General features: G+C 43.3%; 2 protein-coding genes and 1 long non-coding RNA gene across 3 annotated transcripts in view; all 3 read left to right on the top strand.

Annotated features, from left to right (window-relative positions):
* Window positions 1-5,529: 5,529 nt before the first annotated feature.
* LOC308280406 lies at window positions 5,530-13,498 on the top strand. The gene is made up of 3 exons (XR_013961724.1): window positions 5,530-5,574; window positions 12,740-13,153; window positions 13,361-13,498. It is a non-coding gene; the product is annotated as an uncharacterized lncRNA (long non-coding RNA).
* Window positions 13,499-15,670: 2,172 nt separating this feature from the next.
* LOC308280197 (chitobiosyldiphosphodolichol beta-mannosyltransferase-like) lies at window positions 15,671-18,019 on the top strand (the record flags this gene model as incomplete). Its single annotated transcript, XM_080720460.1, has 2 exons — window positions 15,671-15,675; window positions 16,660-18,019. 2 exons carry the CDS (start codon window positions 15,671-15,673, stop codon window positions 18,017-18,019), a joined length of 1,365 nt encoding a protein of 454 aa, XP_080576586.1.
* A 3,006-nt stretch (window positions 18,020-21,025) lies between these two features.
* LOC308279973 (CLIP-associating protein 1-B-like) overlaps window positions 21,026-24,522 on the top strand; it is a gene marked incomplete at its 3' end in the record, with an annotated part of 105,096 nt that continues 101,599 nt past the window's right edge. The window contains exons 1-2 of the mRNA XM_080720211.1: window positions 21,026-21,141; window positions 21,878-22,633. Coding sequence (XP_080576337.1) covers window positions 22,451-22,633 — 183 coding nt within the window. The 5' untranslated portion in view covers window positions 21,026-21,141; window positions 21,878-22,450. The remainder of the gene's footprint in view (window positions 21,142-21,877; window positions 22,634-24,522) is intronic.

Genomic DNA, 24,522 nt, shown 5'->3' with positions numbered 1-24,522 from the left:
ATCTAGTTTTCTTTCTTGTTCTCAGTGTTTTTCTTTTTGTACCATCCGCCATAACAACAACGCGACCGCCTACCGGGCGCAGTTTGTTGGCGTCACGTCCGGCTTTCTAAATGTTCTTTTGGCGAATATAAGCTGGAGAATATCAGAATCCCGTTGGTCAATCTCTTCAGAATAAGAGTATACCTGAGGCAGTTGAAAAACGATCAATTTGCCCATGTGCACATAAGCGCATTACAATATAGATTAATCATTTAAACGAACATATTGATAAAAAAAATTGATAAATGCTGTTCATTGGACTGGAGTGCATAGCCTTTACAAACTGGACGCTGGAACGGACAGACCCGCCCCCAGCTATTCAATGCAAGTTGCTCAGTGACGTTTCGAAGCACCCAGAAGAAGCAAATCCAGGTACTTATGGAAATAAGAAAATTGAAGGTCCAGACAAACCCAATCAAGATAAGTATTCCAATTAGTTTCTCATGCTCTGAAGCCAGCGGCGGGAACATAGGGGGCGCGTGAGTGCTTGAGCGTACTGTTATGAGAGCCCATTGATTCTCAGTCGTTCGCCCCAAACTGGCCAAACTGCATTCCTGGCACTCGGCCGATATCACACGTCGGCTTTGTCCCTTTCGAGGGCGTCACCCAGCGTCATAGCCCGCCTCCACATCCTGGCTGTATGTCTACTCTGTGTGATGTAGCCATGTAGCTCTACAGTATTCTACCCCCACCTCCAAAATAATAAAAAAAAAATCTCAACTGAACTGTTCTTATGCCTCATTCACATAGGGAGCAGCAAAGCTAAAGTTTTGCTTGCTTGGTCAATGTTATCTCAATGGAAACCAGCTTTAAAGATACAGGAGATACACAGAACAAAGCTTTGAAAGCTTTAAAGCTGGTTTCCATTGAGATAACATTGACCAAGCAAGCTAAACTTTAGCTTTGCTGCTCCCTATGTGAATGAGGCATTATAGTATTTTATCATGCCAGTAAAGCTCCTTTGAATTACATATAATTGATGTAGCCTAAAGCCTATTTGATTGATTGAAGGCTTTATTAGAAGTTTGCATAGGAAAATGTACAGTTTCATGACGGTACAGTTCACTGGTACAAGGTCTACTAAAATGAGATCCTGAAAAGACTAAGCTTATTTCAACAGGAAACCATTAAAGTATATCATATAACATTGAATGACACAGACGAATAGAACACAGTACTATGCAGTAGATATGTAAAGAAAAGAAAATGAGAGAGAAAAAATATATAATAAAAGAGAAAACAGTAAGTCTAAACAATCAGTAAGTATATACAAAGAAGGGGAAGGGGAAATTAAGTCACCCAGTTAAGGTTACAGGACAGTAAGAAAAATAAAAAGGACTGTTGTGTACAGCCGAGTGTCGAGAACAGTTTGAAAAAAAAAAAAACACAACACAACAAAGAATAGTAGTGCTTAACGTTTCTATAATGGATTGCAATTTTAAGTGACTTTTCTAAGCATATTGCAAACTCAAATAACTTACAATGGTCCATTCATCCAAACATTAGGAACTACTTATCAACACAGTGCCAAAAAAATATAAATACACAAATATACAGTAGGTCTATACAGTATAGACCTAAAGCCTAGCTTTTCCTTTTTGTAGGCTTTTTATGTTATACCAATACTTTTGGACTTTTACTCAAGTAAGCATGCCAGCATTTTTAATTCAGGACTTATATTTGTAACAGAGTATTTCTATATTGTAGTGATAGGCCTACTAACTAAAGTGATACTAAATAAAACTTTTTCCCCCCACTGATCAGCAAAGCAAACTAGCGTCCAATCCTGTGCCGAGGTGCCCTTGTCCTTTAGAAATGCTAATGTATGGCATTGTCTTAACCTGGCAGGTAAAGGATAAAAAGACAGCAGTGTAGCCTATCTCTCACACATTATTGTCCAGCTGACTCAGCAAGACAATATGCCTCCAGCAAAGAAGAAGCAGAGATTCACCCAGAAGACCCTACTTTTCACCACGCCTGCCAGCCGGACCCCAGGACCTGTCGAGGCGGCAAAGAACAGCAGCGACGCCGGCGAGACCAACCTGGCACCACCAGACCTAGAAGAACCAAGCGCCGGGCTGCCGTCGAAGACGACACATTCCTTCTTCGCACCCAGGCCCCTCCTGCACAGCAGCAGCAGCAGCAGCAGTGCCCGACCTCTTGATGACCCCCCTGTCGAGGCTGACAGCACCACAGCTGAAACAACAAACGCCCCTTCTGTACCGAGCGACAGCAGCAGCAGTGCCCGCAAAGACGTGCAGAGCAAGGGACCAAAAGGCCGTACATATCAACTGTCCTGGAAAGAGAAGTTCCCGTGGATCACGTATGACTCAACCAAAAACAAAGTTTTTTGTGCGATTTGCACCCAAGCTGCAGAAAAGAACGCCGCACTTCCGAACCAGATGCATGACCAAGAGTCCTTGAAAGCATTTACAATCGATGGATTTTCCAACTGGACTAAAGCACTCGAAAGATTCCGTCGGCACGAAAAAGGTGAGCTGCATCGTGCTGCTTCTATTTTCGTGGCAAATGTTACTGCTGGTGTAAACGTTCTCGCTGCCATGTCGACTGGTAAACAACTGCAGATGGCTGATGCAACTATAGCGTTACGGGGGACGTTATCTACTCTTCGGTGGCTGGCAACCCAGGGACTGGCCATCAGAGGCAAAACAGATGAAACGTCAAATTTGGTCACAAATTTAGAAATGCGTGGCGAAGAAGCTGAGCCACACCTCCAAGCATGGCTACAACGCAAGGAGAATAGATGGTTGTCTTCTAAGATCCTCAACGAAATGCTCGAAATTATGGCTCATCATTTGCTCAGAACACTAGTTATGGAAATACAGTCTGCTGAGTGTTTCTCTGTGCTGATGGACGAGACAGCCGACATTACAGTCAAGGAGCAAGTGTCAATCTGTTTTCGTTTTGTGGATGAGCAGCTGGACACTCAGGAATATTTTGTTGGATTTTATGAGACCTCAAAGACCACAGCAGACACACTGTTTCGGCTGTTGAATGACGTCTTTGTACGGCTGGGACTGCCAGTAAGCAACTGCAGAGGACAATGTTACGATGGTGCTGCAAACATGTCTGGCATCAGAACAGGATTACAAGCCCGCATGCAGGAACTGGAGCCCCGAGCACTGTACGTTCATTGCACCGCACATGTTTTGAATTTAGTTGTGCAGGATGTAGCCCAAAAAATTCCATGGTGCACTGTCACATTGGGAATTGTTCGTGACCTGGTAACCCTCATCAGAGATTCGCCAAAGCGACTTGCCTGGTTTAAGGAATACCAAGACGAAGACGCACCGTCTCTACAGCCCCTGTGCCCCACACGCTGGACCACGAAAACGGCATCGCTGCAGTCCATTGCTTCCAACTACAGTGCACTCATGGACTTACTCGAGGACATGGAGCTAAGCGGGGATAAGGCAGGCAGTAAAGCCCGTGGCACGCGTATGCAGCTAGAGACTTTTAGCACGTTTTTTGGTTTGAAACTCATGCTGAAGTTTTTCTCTCGTGTGGAAATGGTCAACACGTCACTTCAACACCACCAGTTGAACCTCAAGAAAGCTAAAGAGATGGTGGACTCACTCCGAGGGGGAATTGCATCTCTTCGTGAGGATTTCCAAACGTTTTGGGAAACCACTACTGCAGAAGCTGAAACACTGGGTTTGCAGAGCCCACAAGTGCCCAGACTAAGGAAGGTTCCCAGCCGCTTTGACGATGGAGGCGCTCCTCCACACATCCAAACGCCAGAAGAAATGCACCGACAGCAATACTTTGAGGTGATGGACACAGCATCATCATCTCTGGACAGCAGATTTAGTGCTGCTGTATACACACACATGCAAGATGTGGAGGATTTTGTTGTCGGAAACAGCGACTGCAAACGCATGATGCAATTCTATGGAGACGACTTTGATGAAGCCAGGCTGACACTGCATCGTGACGTTTGCCTGGAGATGGCAAAGACCCAAGGACATCGCCTGTCTACCTTCAATGATGTCGTCAACTTTTTGAAGGGTGACCAGGGAGGCACCAGGAGAGGTGTTTGTGAAGAACTCACAAGACTGGTGAAACAAGCACTGACTATCCCTGTGACATCATGCAGCTCAGAAAGGTCATTTTCTGGCCTACGGAGACTGAAAACCTATCTGCGATCCACAATGGGGCAAGGAAGACTCAATCACCTTGCTCTGTTAGACTGTTACAGTGATTTGGCAAGGAAGATTGACCTGGATGTCATAGCCAATGACTTCATCTCAAGAGGAGCCCAGAGGAGAAACACGTTCCTGATAAATAAATGGTAGGTACTAAAAAACTAAAAAATACTGTACTGCATGATGCAAGGTTTACTATAATAGGCTAATTGTAATTTACTGTAGCAATATTGTTGTCAATGTCATGGTTGTAATACTTTTTTTTTTATTCCCCTCTCCCCCTTTTCATTTATAGAGATCCATGATGGCCAAGCAGCACTGCAGCAGGCACAGTGAAGGTGACAGACCGCGATCAGGGAGGGAGAGATGTTTCATCCACATTTTTTTTGACAATATTTATTAGGGTTTTTTTTTTCTTTTTCTTTTTACACAGAAAATATTACATAAAAAAAAAAAACATGTTCCTCCACAATTAAAATAGACAAAGATCTTGGGAAAAAAAGGTCTGTTTCTGCTTGTAGCATGTTAATGTAGGTGCAATATCATGCATTAATTACTGTGTTAAGATGTTGAAACACACTGATTGCTGAAAAGTCATGATTGCTCGTGTGTCATAAAAAATTCCTACAGTGCATTCATTTTATGACATCGTTATCGTACCACTGTACTATTGGCAAACTGTAAATAAAGTACTCAATGATGGAAAAAAAAATGCCTTTTCTTTTGCTGACATGAAATGGGATATTTTGATACCAATACGTTTGTACATTTACAGTTACTCAAGTATAGGCCTGTCTGCATTTTTAATTCAGGCTGCTCTGTTTCATTGGTTTTCAATTAAATTCAAAGGAGCTTTATTGGCATGATACCAAAGTGTCACAAAACTGCTGAAAATGGGGAACATATTAGCGTTGTGGGTTTTCAGTGCCCTCTAGTGGCCAAACATAGCAATGGTCATTATCATTTTGTCTAAGCGGCTGGCCGAGCAGGCAGGCAGGCGGGCGGGGGCGGGGGCGGGGGGGGGAGGGCGGGGGGGGGGGGGGGGGCGGGGTCAAAAACGAGCACCCATTTGAATATTGAAACGTCACCGCCCCTGTCTGAAGCCATGAAACAGACACCAAGTTTGTATTTCTAGCCTATCTGGTTCAAATGTTATCGCCAAAGCTATTTTCTGATAGGGGCCAATATTGAGGCGGCCACCAGCAAGTTGCTGGGTCATGGATATTACTATAATCTTATTTTGAAGGCAAATCAATCAAACCGGAAGTGTTATATTCTACCTGCTCATAAACCGGATGTCCTATATTCGCCTAAACCTCTGCATGCAGCAGAGAATTCAGCAAAGTCATTTTCGCAAAGTAAAGACAAGGTAATATGATCTATCTATCTCTCTCTCTCACACACGCAAAACCCTAGCCTAGGTCTGAAAAGACACCTACAAACGGCTACTATTCGAAACTTGTAATAAACTAAACCCATACCAACCTTTTTCCTTTGTAAATATCCCCTATTTCACTTTATTAGCCTACTATTGTTTCTTTTTCCCTTGTTGTTTTATTTTTTATGAGTGCTTTTTATTTTCTCCCATTGTGTTACTGACAATTCCCTATGCAAAGTACAGACATCCGTCTGTAGGCCTACATGTTATATGTTATGAGATAGATAAGTGGTTCCTGTGTAAATAAGCCTAAAAGCTTAATAGGATCTCCTTTTACCTTGTACCTTGTACCAGTGAATTGTACTGTCATGAAACTGTACTTTTCCTATGCAAACTTATAATAAATTCTATAATCAATAAAAACACACACACACACACACACACACACACACACACACACACACACACACACACACACTTTTTTAATACCGTCTGTCCGTCCATCAGGTTGTATCATGAATCCCGTGATTGGTTTGGGATTTGGAAATTAAAAGTCCATGGACAGGAGCGGACAGAAGCAGGTGTGTTTTATATCAAACAGCAGAAACAAATGCTACCAGTCACAGACTGGGAACAGTCTTGCTTTGCTCTTGCAAGTCAAAGTACACGCCTATTTCCTAAACAAGCCTGATCTACAAGCCCTAGGCCTACAACGTGGCACAGATGGAACACGTTGTGGTCCTGGAGATCTTGTATGTTCTGCGTGCTACTCAGAAGAGGCCTTCACGGGTCCAATTTGACCTACCCGAACCCAAATCATATTTCGAATTATTATTATTAGAAATATGAGAACCGATACCCGAGCAGCACCGAGAGATGTCGGAACAGAGCCGAACAGACTCAATTTCCCCTGCCCCCTCTTTGTATATACTTACTGTTTGTTTAGACTTACTGTTTTCTCTTTCTTTTTTTCTCTCATTTTCTTTTATTTACATATCTACTGCATAGTACTGTGTTCTATTCGTCTGTCATTCAATGTTATATGAGATACTTTAATGGTTTCCTGTTGAAATAAGCTTAGTCTTTTCAGGATCTCCTTTTAGTAGACCTTGTACCAGTGAACTGTACCGTCATGAAACTGTACCTTTTCCTATGCAAACTTCTAATAAAGCCTTCAATCAATCAATCAAACTCAACGGAACCGGCCATTATTAGAATTATGAGATCCGATACCTGATTAGCACCGAGAGATGTGAGAGCCGAGATCCGAAATGACCGAATGCCAGCGTTATTATAAAAAGTTGTATATTATCATTAAATAGGACTTTTTCTTTCTTACCGTTGCTTGGTGCTGCTTGCCCCTGGTCATTAACATATTTCCCATTGACGTTGAATAAATCCACATTTTCTTTAGATGTGTAATCTTTCATCTGTCATACGACGCAGCAGCAGTTATTGTAAAATATTAAATCTCACACATTCACAAAACGTGATCTCGATATGCCTGTTGCAATCAATCATTAATATATAGGACAAATTGTATTTGATTTTAGTTCTTTTGAAATTGTTCGCCTATCCTGGCACACCTTAAATAGCGATTCCAGGTTGAACGTAGTCAAGTATTGCTGTCTACTTCAGGGGGGAATGGTCCATATACCCAGGGGGCAAAGGAAGGTGTGCTGCATTTGCCCCGACATACAAAGTTGTCCACCAGAAATATTATCTATGACCCAGTAGGATCACAACCTATATGGACAACCCGGTCAATTTGTACAACAAAGTCCAATATGGCCGCCTTTAGTTTTAATGGGGGGTGAATAGGGCAAAATTTTAAACTGAGGGATATTTCCACGAAACTTCACAGGGTGATCAATGGTATACATATGAACATTTTTTTTATTGCAAGTTTCCATGAAATCCAATATGGCCGCCACAATATGGCCGCCATAATGTAAGGACCCAGAAAATAGATTTTGCCTCTAACTTCTGAACCAGATGAGCTAGAAACGCAAACTTTGTGTCTATTTCATGGTGTCTGACCATGGGAGACTCAATGGAATAGCAAATATTATTATTGGGTGTGTCTGGACCTTTATTGTGCATATTTGCAAGATGGTGGACTCCCAAAATAGAGCTTTAACATAATTTCTACCATGATTGTTGACTGCTTTTGCAAATACATGCAATATGAATCCATTTGCTAAGATTTATGGCACAGAAGGGACTTATACCTGTATTATTCTTGAGTTTGCATGTTGTCAAAATGGCTGTAAACGAGATATTATATTTCCTGTCCGATTCTACTGTATGTAGTTGGAGCAATGACTTCAGATAAAATCAGAGACCAAAACAATGTATCTTAGAAATTATTTTTTAATTAAAAAAAAGAGAGATTATCTCAATGAAATGAATGCAACTGCCTTTTTGGGTCTTTCACACATAGACATGCACATGCTTTCCAACAACTTCAGCTTCAGGGAAATTATAATGAACACATGATTAAAACAGGCTGTATTATAATGCAAATAATTGCTAGTCACTATCACTGTCATGTGTACCGGTACCTATCCTGCTGCATCTTGTCTCCAGTCCTTGGCAACGACACCCCAAGTAGCATGCAATTCCCTTCTTCGCACATGAACAGTTTTTCTGGCAGCCTTTGATACAGCTACATGATATTGCCTTGTCCATTGATATAGGCCAGGCTGGCTCTGTAGATGGACAGGGGACTGCCTTCCCATCACTGAGAGACCATATTCAGTGAAGCAAGGGATGTCTGGCTTCGCGATGTGTGCAGTTTTATCTATTATGGCTGCTAGAGCAGCTCTTTTCAGGTGCAGGCCAAAGGCATTTTCTGTAGGTGGCAGCAGCTTCAACAGGGTTGATCGGTTATTTAGGAACTTGTACACTCTCAGCTTTGCCAGGTCAAAGTCCTCCGAATGGTCAGCTTTTGATGCATATACAGCTATTGTGAGGTCTCTAGCCTGATTCTTGACATCCTCTGAGAGGGAATAAGAGGAATTTTCACCAAACTCCTGAAGTGCAGGGAGATCTAGACCCATGCTGGTCTTGAACCATGCCTTCTTTCCAGTGAAAAAGGGATAGCTGGTGGTATCTCTGCCACTCAGGCTGTGAATAAAGGGCAGGGCACGACACTGTGCGAGCCCATGGGCTGAGACCATGTGATGGATAGGAAGATATGCATCCTGCTCTGTTCTCACCCACAGCTCTGGAAGGTCTAGGAGGTGGGTGGCAGCATGATATAGGCACATGATGATGATGTCTGTGTCATTAGCATGGATGACAACAACTTTGTGAGCCTGGACACTGTAGATGGTGTGTAGAATTACCCTTGTGTCGGCCTAGGGTTAGGGTCAGAGACAGCAAAAGGATGCCATGTATGCCATCCGACATTGGTCCTTTCAGAAAGGTGAAGCCTTTGGAGCAATCGCTGAACGGTACCAACGTCTGCTGTTAAAGGATGTGCCGGCCAACACAGACATCATCAGAGTTGGGATCCGTTACTCCAAAAAGTAGTGCACTACATATTACATATTACCTCTGAAAAAAGTAGTGCCTTACACTACTTCATTACTTCCTGGAGAAAGTAACTCGTTACACTACTCGTTACACTACTTTTGTGTTACTCCATAAAAAGCCTGAGATGCATTGCCAACATATATTAGATGTATTAAATATTTATTATATATTATTATAATATCTAATACAATACAGTTATGTTGTTCAATGAAGTGAGCAGGGCTCACTGGTGGTCATTTGAATGAGTCTAATAATAATAATAATATTAATAATACGAAGTTATAATAATTAATCAAAATTATAATAATTAAATTATTTCTGAGCCCCTGTGGCCTTATTTAGCTCACATATGAGTTTATTCATTTATTTATGGACATACATGGTTTCCACCTGACATTATAGCCTATAGTTCTGTATCCATATGTCAGTCAGTTTAAGCAGATTTCATTCCATTTGGCTCCTATGAATTTTCCAGTCCAGGGGTGGACATGACCTGGCGGAGATTCTCCCCCCACAGAGCGCAGCAGGTCATATAGTAATTATTATAATTTGTATTAGTAAGTAGGTAGTTCTGTAGTCAAATACAGCTGGGGAGCTTATTACCCCAGGGGGGGCCTATTCCCCCACTCTACCCTACTGTAGCAGGCGAAAGTGATGGAACTACAATGAGATGACTCCGTGTGCAGCAGAAGCACTAAAACAATGTCAAACTAATTCTAGCAGCGGAAAACTTCCCATTTGCTTAAAAAAGCAACATGCAGCGATGGTTTTGCATAAGGAATTATTAATTGTCCGTCATCATCAGCTCATGTCAGAGTCTCAGAGCAAAGGTGAGGTGCTCTTTTTCCCTCTCTCTCTCAGCCTACCGTACATTTCCAGTAGGCTAATTCATTCTTGTGGCTCGCTGGATATTTAATACTCACTATTTGGGGGTTTTAATGTATCTTGTCACGTGTAGGATATTAATCTAGGCTGTGATTCAAACGTCGGCTTTGCGCACCTCGTGATGCGCTGCCGTGCCACTCTTTTTTTCTCTTTTCTCTCTCTCTCTCCCTTTCTCTCATGGGCAAAAGGTAACTCATTTCTTTGCTTGATATTATAAATATCCGTATTTGGGGGGTTTGCTGTTTTTAGTCCCTTGTATTAATCTATATGCGATGGTTATCAAATGTCGGGTGGCTGCTGGCTGCGGCTTGATTGCCACAGTGTCACCGTGACCTGCTGCTCGCTGACAATCAAATGTGTTATCAAATGTGTTTGATTACCTCTTCTTTGGTTAGTTATTTTAGATAAATGGCAGTTCCAATGTTTTAAAAGACAAGTGATGATGTTTACAATCGGTTCCTGCTGAAGGCAGAAGCAGAAACTGCAGGCACGAAAGTAGCGAGTAGCGAGTAACGCGACCAGGCAGTATTTGTAGTGTTATTATTATTTCGGAGGAGTAGTACCGTTACACTACTCGTTACCGAAAAAAGTAGTATTATTACAGTAACGCGTTACTTTGTAACGCGTTACACCCAACTCTGGACATCATACACTTTTGCTGTGACCGGTACAGTGGACCCAGTTTTAAGACAGCTGAGCAGGAAAACAGGTATGTCCATTCAAAACCTGCAAAAGAATATGAAGTCTCTGCACAATATACAGCTCCTGATCCTCAAGAGTTTTTTGCTGTCTCTGAAAACAAAGCAAACCTTCTAAGATTCCTCTGTGAAGAATGGTGTCAAAATGAGACACTTAAGTCTGCTCTTGGTACAACCCATCTTTACCTGAGTGGAGGATTTAAAGAAGAGAAAAGGAGTGTGGTGATCAAGGAGGGGTGTGTTGTTGATGTCCCTGCACTAGAGTCAACACAACAGGAGGCCGACACAAGGGTAATTCTACACACCATCTACACTACAGTGTCCAGGCTCACAAAGTTGTTGTCATCCATGCTAATGACACAGACATCATCATCATGTGCCTATATCATGCTGCCACCCACCTCCTAGACCTTCCAGAGCTGTGGGTGAGAACAGAGCAGGATGCATATCTTCCTATCCATCACATGGTCTCAGCCCTTGGACTCGCACAGTGTCGTGCCCTGCCCTTTATTCACAGCCTGAGTGGCAGAGATACCACCAGCTATCCCTTTTTCACTGGAAAGAAGGCATGGTTCAAGACCAGCATGGGTCTAGATCTCCCTGCACTTCAGGAGTTTGGTGAAAATTCCTCTTATTCCCTCTCAGAGGATGTCAAGAATCAGGCTAGAGACCTCTAGCCTGAATAGCTGTATATGCATCAAAAGCTGACCATTCGGAGGACTTTGACCTGGCAAAGCTGAGAGTGTACAAGTTCCTAAATAACCGATCAACCCTGTTGAAGCTGCTGCCACCTACAGAAAATGCCTTTGGCCTGCACCTGAAAAGAGCATAATAGATAAAACTGCACACATCGCGAAGCCAGACATCCCTTGCTTCACTGAATATGGATGGTCTCTCAGTGATGGGAAGGCAGTCCCCTGTCCATCTACAGAGCCAGCCTGGCCTATATCAATGGACAAGGCAATATCATGTAGCTGTATCAAAGGCTGCCAGAAAAACTGTTCATGTGCGAAGAAGGGAATTGCATGCTACTTGGGGTGTCGTTGCCAAGGACTGGAGACAAGATGCAGCAGGATAGGTACACATGACAGTGATAGTGACTAGCAATTATTTGCATTATAATGCAGCCTGTTTTAATCATGTGTTCATTATAATTTCCCTGAAGCTGAAGTTGTTGGAAAGCATGTGCATGTCTATGTGTGAAAGACCCAAAAAGGCAGTTGCATTCATTTCATTGAGATAATCTCTCTCTTTTTTTCTTTTTTTTTAATTAAAAAATAATTTCTAAGATACATTGTTTTGGTCTCTGATTTTATCTGAAGTCATTGCTACAACTACATACAGTAGAATCGGACAGGAAATATAATATCTCGTTTACAGCCATTTTGACAACATGCAAACTCAAGAATAATACAGGTATAAGTCCCTTCTGTGCCATAAATCTTAGCAAATGGATTCATATTGCTTGTATTTGCAAAAGCAGTCAACAATCATGGTAGAAATTATGTTAAAGCTCTATTTTGGGAGTCCACCATCTTGCAAATATGCACAATAAAGGTCCAGACACACCCAATAATAAAATTAGCTATTCCATTGAGTCTCCCATGGTCAGACACCATGAAATAGACACCAAGTTTGCGTATCTAGCTCATCTGGTTCAGAAGTTAGAGGCAAAACCTATTTTCTGGGTCCTTACATTATGGCGGCCATATTGTGGCGGCCATATTGAATTTCATGGAAACTTGCAATACAAAAAATGTTCATATTTATACCATTGATCAACCTGTGAAGTTTCGTGGAAATATCCCTCAGTTTAAAATTTTGCCCCATTCACCCCCCATTAAAACTAAAGGCGGCCATATTGGACTTTGTTGTACAAATTGACCGGGTTGTCCATATAGGTTGTGATCCTACTGGGTCATAGATAATATTTCTGGTGGACAACTTTGTATGTCGGGGCAAATGCAGGTTTCCTAAAAAAAGGCTGGTTTGCCCCCTGGGTAATATTCATAAACAATATACTTCTCTTTCAGGTATCACCATGGATTCCAGGGAGGTTATCGTACGGAACAAGATAGAACTTCAAGACATTCTAATGGCCCACATTATCTTCGTCATAGATTGTGTATACCAAGCAACTCTACTCACGAACAGGCAGTACCTCGCACTGAAATGCTGTGCTCAGTCTCTACCAGTGAAGGCAACCACCGACCTTGTGGACACAATGCACGGCAAGGGGGAAGAAACTTGCAAGTCGTTCCTGCGTCTGCTACAAGACACAAAACTAACCGACGTGCTTCCTGCTCTGCGGACAATGCCATGGTACAGCCCCCCTGTCGCCACTTCAACTGACCCGAACACAACTTGCCTTGATGCCACTCAATGTTGTCGTCCTGTTCAGGTCGTTGATAATGTTAACACGGCTCCTAAGGCAGGCCTTGGTACAGGTATAGCAACTTACTAAGTTTTCTACCATTCTTACTTTGTGTGCAACTTGTATAATGTTATTACCAAGGAATATATATTTTTGTATAAGTATAAGTCACATTTTTTTTTTGTCATTGTTCCCGTTGATCCTGTATCTCTATTGAACACCTGGTTGCACATTACAGTAACCCTGATTGTGTTGTCCTTTCTTTCCCCCTATGGATTAGGTACACCGATCCAAGAAACTGGAAGATGGTAAACTACAGTATACAGTAGAAGTCTATAGCCTCAAAGCAAATGCTTCACTTTTTACTTTGCAGTTTATGTTTGTGTGGATTTACTTTAGACATTTCACAGTATTTTTGGGGCTGATATCGATCACCGATCAACTGGAATCAGTATCTGCCGGTACCGATATTCCCGTTCACAGTGTCGAATCCATAGATTATTATTTATTGTGTTACTGTAGCATTATTTATATATTTAATGATTCTTCTTAGAAAACATTGACATTGTATTTAAGTATAAACATTAGGAGATTGCAGGCTGAGGTCCTTTAGTATCCAATTAAACTTGTAGGAGTTGAAGCTGAGGTTACATTCATTCTCACAGATAAATATTGTGAAAATAGCTGATCTAGCTTGTAGATCGGCAAAGCCGATAGAGGCAAAGGCGATACCAATCAAAGCCGATAGAGGCATTATCGGCCGATCGCGATCACTCACCGATCAATCAGCAAATCTCTAGTTGTTTATAGCCTGCTCACGGCCATCAAAGTAGCTTAGCTTTGCGATTTTATAGAAAAATAGCCATCCATTATTTCCAATCACGGTCTTGTGTAAAAGACGCCCATTACGAAGCGAGACACTCCTCTTCCCCCCGGTTTGCTCCAGTTTTCAGACATAGAAAATAGAGAAAGGCTGAGATCCAGGCTGAGAAAACGACCAGAGGAGTGATCCCGGCCCGCGCGCTGAAGATAGCAGACTAGAGTTTACTGTTGCGGCTTCTGCTGCAGACACCCACGCCACCCTCTGATCTGCTCATGCATGCTCTGGCGGGGAAAAGAACGAACGCTCGGTATGGCACAGAGGACCCGTGAAAAAAGAAACAAGGGCTCGTTCGGCGGCAAAAGAGTTTTTAATATGTTTATGTGTTTGTTTGCGTTGCGTAGGGTCAGTGATGGGCAAGCTACTTGGAAAATATAATAAGCTACACTACTAGTTACTCTTGATTAACACATCTGGTGCCAACCCCGAGTTTCCCGAGTTTGTATTGATACCAACGCTGTGCCAACCCCGAGTTTCCCGAGTTTGGTCCGTTTTTGAAAAAAAAAACATTTTTTTTTTTCAAAATGTTTTTTTTTCAATTTTTTTTTTTGGACCTCCAGAAATGTATTAGGCATGATCGCGATCGCGAAATTGCATGTTTAACCCCCATACCAACCCATTCTTTCAAACATAGCAGCCATGTTTGTTTACATCTGAAGAAAACATAATGGCCCATAAATCATGAATGCCTGAACGGATTTCCAAGCGGATTTTTTTGTTTGAAAGCTGTGAACAGCATCTACACACGTGGTGCATCATCTAGGCATGGGCGTGCACTTTTTACACAATTGCACAATTACATGGAAGTCTATGGTAACCATGGCAACGCGAGACATTGAAGAGAAAAAATCATTGCAACATAAGTGTTAAATATAGCTCAACTACACTACAAGCTATCCCCAGAGAAATTAAGCAAGTTACACTACAAGCTACAAAAGTAGCTAGCTACATCAACACTACTTTTTCTTTTTTTTTCAACTTTCCACCAAACAAATGGGCAGGCAAAAAAATGCAAAGTTTGATTGTTTATTATAAAACAGACTGAAACAGAAAACCCTCTGTCTGGCTTTAAATTAAATGTATACCCCTACTATTTGGGACACTATTGTAATGACTGGTCTATTTATTTATTTATTCATCCTGACCATGATGGCCCGGATACTAGTAGCTACACTACTAGTTACTCTTGATTAAATATAGCTCAACTACACTACAAGCTATCCCCAGAGAAATGTAGCAAGTTTCCGTTAAGCTACTTAGAAATGTAGTTAAGCTATGTTGCTAAGCTACTTGTAGCTAGCTACTGCCCATCACTGCGTAGGGTAGAGTGACATGTCAACTGAAAAATAGTGAATGCTTAGTTATGTTATTTAAGCTGATTGTGTAATTTATGTTTATATTTTACTGTTTCACTCACTTGTTTGTAAAAGTTGACCACCGGAATTCATTAAAAGCAAACTGAGATTAATCCTGACCTTTATTTTTTAGCAGAGTTTGGCTGAGTGTTGATTTGTGTCAACACCCTGAGAACATACAGTGTTGTATTGCTCAGTCTGGTCGTGTGGGTTGTCGCCGTCCCGGATCTTTTCTGAGCACTCTCACGCCTCTCACGCACACGGACATACATTGATGCCAAAACAACCCCCAAGTTCACACCTTGACAACGCTTTAGTGTCACAACAGGGTGTTTTAACAAAGAAACAAGCCTGTATGATGTATGCATATCAACAGACCTGTAATGACGTCATGAAAGTGTGTGTGTGTGTGTGTGTGTGTGTGTGTGTGTGTGTGTGTGTGTGTGTGTGTGTGTGTGTGTGTGTGTGTGTGTGTGTGTGTGTGTGTGTGTGTGTGTGTGTCTGTGTCTGTGTCTGTCTGTCTGTCTTTACGACATCCAATGGGGAAAACCCTTGAAAAAACACAGGTTGACGTCATCCAATGGGAAACCCCTAGAAATAACAGACTGTTTCAACTAGGTGATGACATCACCATCATCGCCATTAACAGCCAATCACCATTCTTGGTGATATGGAAATATATGGTCATCATAAAAGGAACAAACAGACAGTGAAAGTCCTTTTCACACGTTTTTGAGATGTAGGTGCGATTAGTACCGCTCAGAAATCGTTTGGGCACAACATCGAATGGAGAGGAGGAAGAAATACCTAATCTATATTCTATCTATAATCAGGGAAATCTACGTCTGTGTGTGTGTGTGTGTGTGTGTGTGTGTGTGTGTGTGTGTGTGTGTGTGTGTGTGTGTGTGTGTGTGTGTGTGTGTGTGTGCGTGTGCGTGCGAGCGTGCACTGACGTCATCCAATGGGAAAACCCTTGGGAAAGCACAGTGACGTCATCCAATGGGAAAACCCTTGAAAAAACAGAGTGATCATCGGGTGATGACATCATCACCATAAAGGCTAATGAGGGACCACCATCAATAAGTGTACCCTGATATAAACGTAGAGGGTGATGTCATAATATTGAGGGATATAGTATATAAGGGCCATGAGAGGGGCCGTCTATGCCCATAGCATAGCATATGCCAGATGGGCATAAACAAATAAAATGGTGCCATTGTTGTGCATGATGCCCAAATATGTGTATTTTTATTTACTAATTGTAAGCCTTGCTGCAGGCCTTTGTTTAAGCAGCATAAATGTGACATGGTCACTGGTGTCATTGACTGCTATTGCTCTGTGCAGCTATCAGTTCTTACGGGAAACGTGGAAACGGGACGCTCAATGTAACCGGCAGGTCTGTGTCCTCGTCCTGGGGGACATTGGACGCAGTCCTCGCATGCAGTACCACTCCCTGTCCCTCAGTAGACATGGATACTATGTCAACTTTGTGGGGACTTTAGGTACCAAACCTCACCGGAACATACTTCTAGATGAGAGGATAAGGATAGTACCTATTGCAGAGGTGAATGGCATTCGAGTGGGACCCAGAATCATTACATATGTGACAAAGGTCATTCTTCAGTCACTACAGATTTTCCATGTGCTGATGGGTATGGACTTACAATCACACATTCTCATGCAGAATCCCCCAGGCTTGCCTAGCATTGCTGTGGTGTGTCTGGTGTGCATTGTGCGTGGAAGCACATTCATCATCGATTGGCACAACTATGGCTACACCATCATGGCGCTCTCCCATGGACAGACACACCCTGTTGTCAGACTGGCCAAGTGGTACGAGCACTTCTTTGGCCCCCTGGCCACCCACCACCTCTGTGTTACCAACGCCATGAAAGATGACTTGCTGAAGAACTGGGGAATCAAGGCAACCACTTTGTACGACAATCCTCCTTCCATATTCAAAGAGACTCAAGTCAATCTCCAGCATAAGCTCTTTGTGAGACTAGCCGAGAGCTATCCTCAGTTTCAGCCTAGTGGCGTCAAGCACGTGGAAGGGTCGGTGGAGAGGACGGCCTTCACGGGTCGCAACCTTGCAGATGACACCGTAACCCTGGCCTCAGACCGACCTGCACTGTTGCTCAGCAGCACCAGTTGGACGGAGGATGAAGACTTCTCTATTCTTCTGAAGGCTCTTGAAAAGTACGAAGGCTTTATTAGAAATGGAGCTTCCCTGCCATCTTTGCTCTGCGTTATCACAGGGAAGGGCCCACAGAAGGAGTATTACAGGAAACGGATAGACACTCTAGTCTTTGAACATGTGAAGATCTGTACTCCCTGGCTGGAGGCAGAGGACTACCCTGTCTTGTTAGGTTCAGCTGACCTGGGCGTCTGTCTCCACAAGTCCTCCAGTGGTCTGGATTTGCCCATGAAGGTGGTGGACATGTTTGGCTGCTGCCTGCCCGTCTGTGCCATCCGCTTCAACTGTTTACACGAGCTGGTAAAGCACGAGGAGAATGGACTGATCTTCGAAGACCATCAGGAACTGGCTCGGCAGCTGAAGTCCCTTATGTCCGAGTTCCCTAGTACTGAAGGCAGACTGGCCATTTTCAGGAGCAACCTCCGAAACAGCAGAAGGCAGCGCTGGGAAGACAACTGGGACCAGAAAGTACTGCCTCTGATCAGTGGACAGGGACCCAAAATATAACAAGCGATATTCCTTAAGTGATATATTCCTTTGTTAAAATAAGATGAACTAGTACTGCACTCTGTCAAGGTGCCAACTGCACAAGTAGGCCATCTATGGCCTACCTGTACGCCAGCAGAGCGCGGCGCCATGAGGTGCGCTCACCACTGGCAATGCTGGTGATATCACCACTGGCATGCTGGTCCCTCATTGGCTGTTAATGATGACGTTGCCAGAAATGCTAGTCCCTGTTTGGGCTACGGGCTTAAACAAAGAAGGACACCGACATACATACGCAGCCGAATGCAATACGCAGCACTCTGCTGGTGCAAGTAATAAGAATTAATAACTTGATTACCATCAGAATAATAATCATCAGAATAATCATTGCTATATAGAGTGTTTTTTCAGTATATAAACCTGCCACAAAAAGTTCGGAAATCTAACTTTGGTCAATTATATCTCCCCTTTAATAAACCCAAATGGTATTGTGTCGTTGTATCGTTGATTTGTCACCTTTACAACGAGGTACAGCTCGTAAGCATCGGGCATTCGAGGCATGAGCTACACAGCCAAACGTGTGGGTAGCGCCGACCCAAAATTTGCCAACATTCGGTCCATTATATCCCCCCTTTAATTGTGCCAAATGGTAGTGAGTTTGATATCATTGTTATCGTTGATTTGTCGCCTTTACAATGAGGTACAGCTTGTAAGGATCTGGCATTCGTGGAATGAGCAACACAGCCAAACGTGTGGGTAGCGCCCCTCCAAAAATGGTCAAAATGGCCTGGCAGGCCTGCAATACTGTTCTTTTGGTGTTCACCTTTGTTACTTGGGGCATTGAATGATTGCACTCTCTCACAGTAATAAGGAAAAGAAAAAACTACATATATTGGCAATTTTTACACTTTGTTAATGTTAAGCTCAGTGTCAGGGAAGCCCAAAACGAGAGTAAATGCCAGCAGAACAGTATATTGCAAGCCATTTTGGCAAAATTCTTGTCGGCGCTACCCACTGTGTTTGGCTGTGTAGCTCATGCCTCGAAAGCCCGATGCTTACAAGCTGTACTTCGTTGTAAAGGTGACAAATCAACGATAAAAATGATACAAAAATACAATACCATTTGGGTTTATTAAAGGGGAGATATAATCGACCAAAGTTAGATTTCCGAACTTTTTGTGGCAAGTTTATATGGGCAGTATATATAAAGAGCTGGAGAGACAGGTGGACTGTCTCTCCAGCTCTTTAATATACAGAAAATGCATTTTCAGGTTGGTATACCAATTATCCAACCAGGAGAGAAAACCATACTGGATACAAGATAAACTAAATGCACTCTGTTGAGGTGCCAACTTGCACCTCGCTCACAAATAGGCCAAAATGGCCTATTTGTGAGCGCTGCAAGCAGAGCGTGCCATGAAATCACCGCTGGCATCACTGCTTCCAAAAAGGAAATGATATATTATGACCAATGGCATCACCAGGAGTACTGGTGGTCCCTCATTGCCACTAATGATTATGTTGCCAGAGATCAATCAATCAAACATACATACATACACACATACACACACGCGCGCGCGCACGCACACACACACACACCCAGCCGATCACCGTACTTGCGTGCTCTGCTTGCGCAAGTAACAAGTGATATTGGAAGTGATGACACAGAAATGAGCAGACAAAACTGGAACAATATGATATGAACACACATGAACATTTATTTTCTGTTTATTAAAGGGCTGAACAAACGCTCTAACAATGATTACTACTAGTACTAAAACTTATCACTTACCTTTAAATACATAGGCCTATGTGTTTATGAAAAACATAAGGTGGTATATAACCTGGACTAGTGTGGTGTTACTTAAATCAAATAGAGTAGTATTGTCTGAACTCTGAAGACCAGCACACACTCACCAAACAGTGTAGGCCCAAGCCTTTACACACACTGGGTGTGATTTTTGGATGTGAAGGTTGGATGTGATGGTCTACGAATGGAAATGCCTGCTTGATAGTGAAATATAAGAAGCACGATATTTAAGCCATAAGAGAGTGACAGTAAATTAGTGATACCAGTGGTTCTCATAGTAGATTCCAGGGACTCTGTGGGTTCCTTTAGGGCAGTGGTCTTCAACAGGGGGTCCGGGACCCCTAGGGGGTCCTCAGAGTTATTGAGTCATAGAAACTTTTTTCTCCTTTTTTATAATAACCGCTTGAACCCTAGTGTCCATATTCTGAGAACTTTAGTCAACAATAGCAGATCTACAAGCTCACAACGCCTCGCACTGCGAGGCGTTGTGAGCTTGTAGATCGGCTATTTTCGGCAAAGAGCTTTGATGTAGTAGGGAAAAAGAGCAGACTAAGTAGGACAGAGTGAAAGGTCAAGTTTACTAAGTATTGATGGTTCAAGTGGTTAAATATCTGAAAACACAAATTGACATGAATCCAAAATAAATGCTGTCAAACGATGAAACTACAGTAGGCCTATATGGAATCTGGGGGTCCCTCCCTGCTTCATATCTCTCTCAGCTAGGGGTCCTTGGCCTGAAAAGGTTGAAGACCCCTGCTTTAGGGGGGTATAAATTGACCCATAGGCCTACAAGTCTGAAACTCGGATTTTGATTCCATTTGTACACTGTCAGAGTTAAGGAGAGACCCTTGAAGGTTTGAGACAGACCCATTATTTCCTCTGCCTCGTTTCTGGGAGATTTCTTTGACCTTTTAAGGAGACTTGCCAACATCCACCGGTAGGTGTCACTGTTTTGCCAACCAAGGCGCCAGCATCAGACCGGGAGGATACGGTGTCTGAAATGGGACACGTCGCGATTTGATTTAGGCAAAACAAAAATTTTGAATAATACACGTTACGAATTCTTAAGGACGACTTTGGGTTTATTCACTCAACCTTAAATTCGCCCTAAAGCGGCGTCACAATGACCTGCTAAAGCGGGGCTGCGAGCTCTAGCAAGCGAACCAACGTCCTCTGACTTATAACCACCGGTAGTTTTTCTTTTTTCCTTTTTTTTTGGAGCCTCTTTGGACTTTTTTCTTGAAGCGAATCAATCGATCAGAGAGCGTCTTCGAGCCGTCCATGCAGCCTGTGTGTGTGTGAGTGTGATAGCACTGCACGGGAGCGGCGGCAGGTAGGCTATGCACCGTTATAACGTCTAAAGTCACTGCAACACAGGCTCGTAAAAAAAAGCTCCCCAAACAATAACCTGGCGTTAGGTTGGTGTGTTTATAATAGCATGCTATGCTATATGGCTAACATTAGCAGGCTGGAAGCTAAAAGGGCTAACCAGAATAGTCATTTGTTATGATAACAAAGCATGTATAGCGCTATAACAGTATAATAACGTTACATAACCGACCAATGGATGCGTTTAATAGATGGATATGCTGTTTGATGTGAACGGTCCTTGACTGTTACATTGAAGCTGGCTTCCTTTGGATTAACTTGAGACTGTCTGAATGACTTCCTATGCAACTGTTTAGTGAAATGTTTTGGTTTCTTTTTCATTGTAATGTAAACGTGTGTGTATTTAGGGATTGCCTCCTATTTAAATTCATGACAGTTGAGCATCCATAATGTTTATTATTTTTGCACTGTATCTCTTAATGCTCTCTGCCTTGTGTAAAGCAGTGTTTCTCAAACTTTCAAATTTCAAGGTCTCCCCTTGACTCTGACAGTATGCAAATGGACCAAATGAACCTGTTAGGGTCCATTTGGTTCCATTTGTACACTGTCAGAGTTACAGACTTGTATGGGTTGTATTTAGACCCTCCTAAAGGAACCTACAGAGTCCCTGGAATCCACTTTGAGAAACACTAGCACTTTTAATTGACTTGCTCTTGAAATAAACCCGCCTTGACTTGCAGGAGCACAGCCACTGAAGAATGAAGCGAGGAAGGGGAGCAGCCCTCATCCACAGGACATGTCCAATCCCCACACTGGCTGCAGTTGAACTATAAGATAAATAAATTGTTGCACAGAATAGATATCCTCCAGACATCCCTCGACGGTTCACCGCACCCACCCCACCACCACCACCACCACACACCCCAGAGAGGCCTGCCATTGGTGGGTGACTGGGACTGTGGGGCAAAACGACTCGGGTTCGAGAGTGCTGGGAGGGGGAGGAGAAGAAACCCCTGGAAGCTGCCGAGGTTGTGGTCTTGGAAGGTTTCCTGTGCGCCAGAGAATGCTGCGCACGTGCCGGCCCGCGCCAGAATAATCTTAAAAGTAGTCTTCAAGAGACAAGAAGGTAGCCAAAGTGCCAATACTAAAAGTACAAAAGGAATAGGTATATCGACCTTCTTCAGGGGCGTTGAAGGTTCCCCGCGCACACACACACAGTGCGGAGTGAGTCCCCCCGTGGCCCTCGAGTCCGCCGAGCACCACGGAGGCGACAGGCAGCGGCGGAGGAGGAGGAGGTGACCTGAGCCGCGGCGATGGAGCAGTGCGTGGAGCAGGTGATGCAGAAGGACCTGGGCAAGAGGCTGCAGGCGGGCCAGGAGCTCATCGACGGCATCCTGGACGAGGAGAGGACGCCCGACCTGGAGCAGGACCAGACGGCCCTGGACAGGATGGTGGACGGCGTGGCCAGCTCCTGGGTCAACGCCAGTAACTTCAAGGTGAGAAAGGGAATGTCACAAGGGCGGGGGGAAAAGTGGGACTGAGTTACTAGGGCCCAAGGTGGTGGAGGGGCCTTAGTTATTTTATACCTTAGCTATTGAAAAATAGCAGATATACAAGCTCACAGTGCTGCGCTGCGAGCTTGTAGATCTGCTATTTTTGAAAATTCGTGAAAATGTGTGTGCACATCTTTGAATATATGTATTTTTTCAGCGACTGTAACTCCGATTGTGCTTCTGGGGGTGGGTCCCTGGAACGAAATATTTTGAGATGGGGGTCCGTGGCCAAATACATATCATTTTGGGGGTCCTTCACATGAAAAGGTTTGAGCACCGCTGATGTAGAAACATGGGTTTTTCATAAAAACCTCAAAGACTTGCACAAATTTTCAAGATCTTTCAAAAATAGCAGATCTACAAGCTCGCAGCGTGGCACTCGGTGCCGCGCTGTGAGCTTGTATATCTGCTATTTTTCAATAGATAAAGCACAAAATAACGCAGTGAATCCTTGTACGCAGGGCCCAGAATTTTGTGCGACACCCCTGGGGGAGAACCACGGTGGCTTTTGGGGCAGCGCTAGGCAGCCTACTGGTCCTTGCTAAACACTGCCGGTAGCAGTACCGAACAGAACAGTGGTTCTCCTCTAATGTTTTCATCTCTCAAGCACCTCCATAGCCTCCATTTGTACTTCTCAGTTGCCCTCTCTCAGAGTTACAGACCCGTTTACGGGTCAATTTGTAACCCCCCTCAAGGAACCCTGAGGGTCCCTGGCCTGGACCCCTGCTTACTTCCCCCTACAATGAATACGAATAGCAATTATAGCCGGTCTACAAGCCCCCCCTCCCCCCCACACACACAACACGCTTCGCATCACGCTGTAAGCTTGTAGATCTGCTGTGTTTGACAATGTTTGACATGCCCAAAGTAGGGATGCCAGGTCGAAAGTGATTAAAAAAGTGGTTTGATTCTTCACACCTTCCTGACCCCCCCCTCTTGTCCTATCTAAATATAGCAAAAGCAGTGTTCAAAAAAAGAAAAGAACGTCTGTGAAAATCTGCTGGGATAGCGCAATTGTTCTATTTATAGCAGCCAAAGTGCTCTTGAGCAAAGAACGTTACCCCCCCCCCCCCCCCACACACACACACACACACACACACACACACTGCAGTGACGACTAACAACAGTAGAATACTGTACAGTCTGTTTACATTAGTGATGTAAAAACAGCTGCTTGTGTCATCATGGCAAGTTGGCAACACAACCTTTATAACCGAGAAATAAATGTAGAGAAATGAATCTTAAGCATTTTATGATGTATGTGTTCACTGAATAGCAGTTTGCTATGTGATGTCACTAAATTGCGTAAAAGAGAGTGATTTTATAGTCATATTATGCCAATTACTACAGAGCTGTCATGTTTGCACGTTAAAACATCTGCATCGGCATCGTTCTTTAAAGCCACTTGGGCTGGTAACTCCCTGATGTTGCCGGAAAAAGTGCAGACAACCTTTTTGGGGGGCATTTAATCTGCTGCAATAGAATTTTCCTGTTACAGAATATTAAACAGACCTACTGAATAGGTTGCATTACATAATAATGCACACTTGGGAGCAGCATGCTAGTTGTGTACCTGTGTAGTAGGTAGGTAGCTTGAATATTTCGGACACTGTCACCATCTTCAAAAGTTAGGAGATACCCCAAGATCTATACACTGATGAAGGCTTTTTAATAATATTTGACATTTTTCAGAAAACTTAGGTCACCAACACCAACTCTTGTGAGCTTGTAGATGGACTATTTTCAACAAAATGTTTCCCCCAGGACATGGACGCTGTAGGGTTCAAGTGGTTCGATCACATTACCCAAAACTTTCCAAGTCAAGGAGGACA

This window comes from Nannobrachium achirus (genome assembly GCF_963921795.1).
Source record: "Nannobrachium achirus genome assembly, chromosome: 24".
In the NCBI taxonomy this organism is placed as follows: domain Eukaryota; kingdom Metazoa; phylum Chordata; class Actinopteri; order Myctophiformes; family Myctophidae; genus Nannobrachium; species Nannobrachium achirus.
This window is presented reverse-complemented; position numbering and strand designations above follow the sequence as displayed.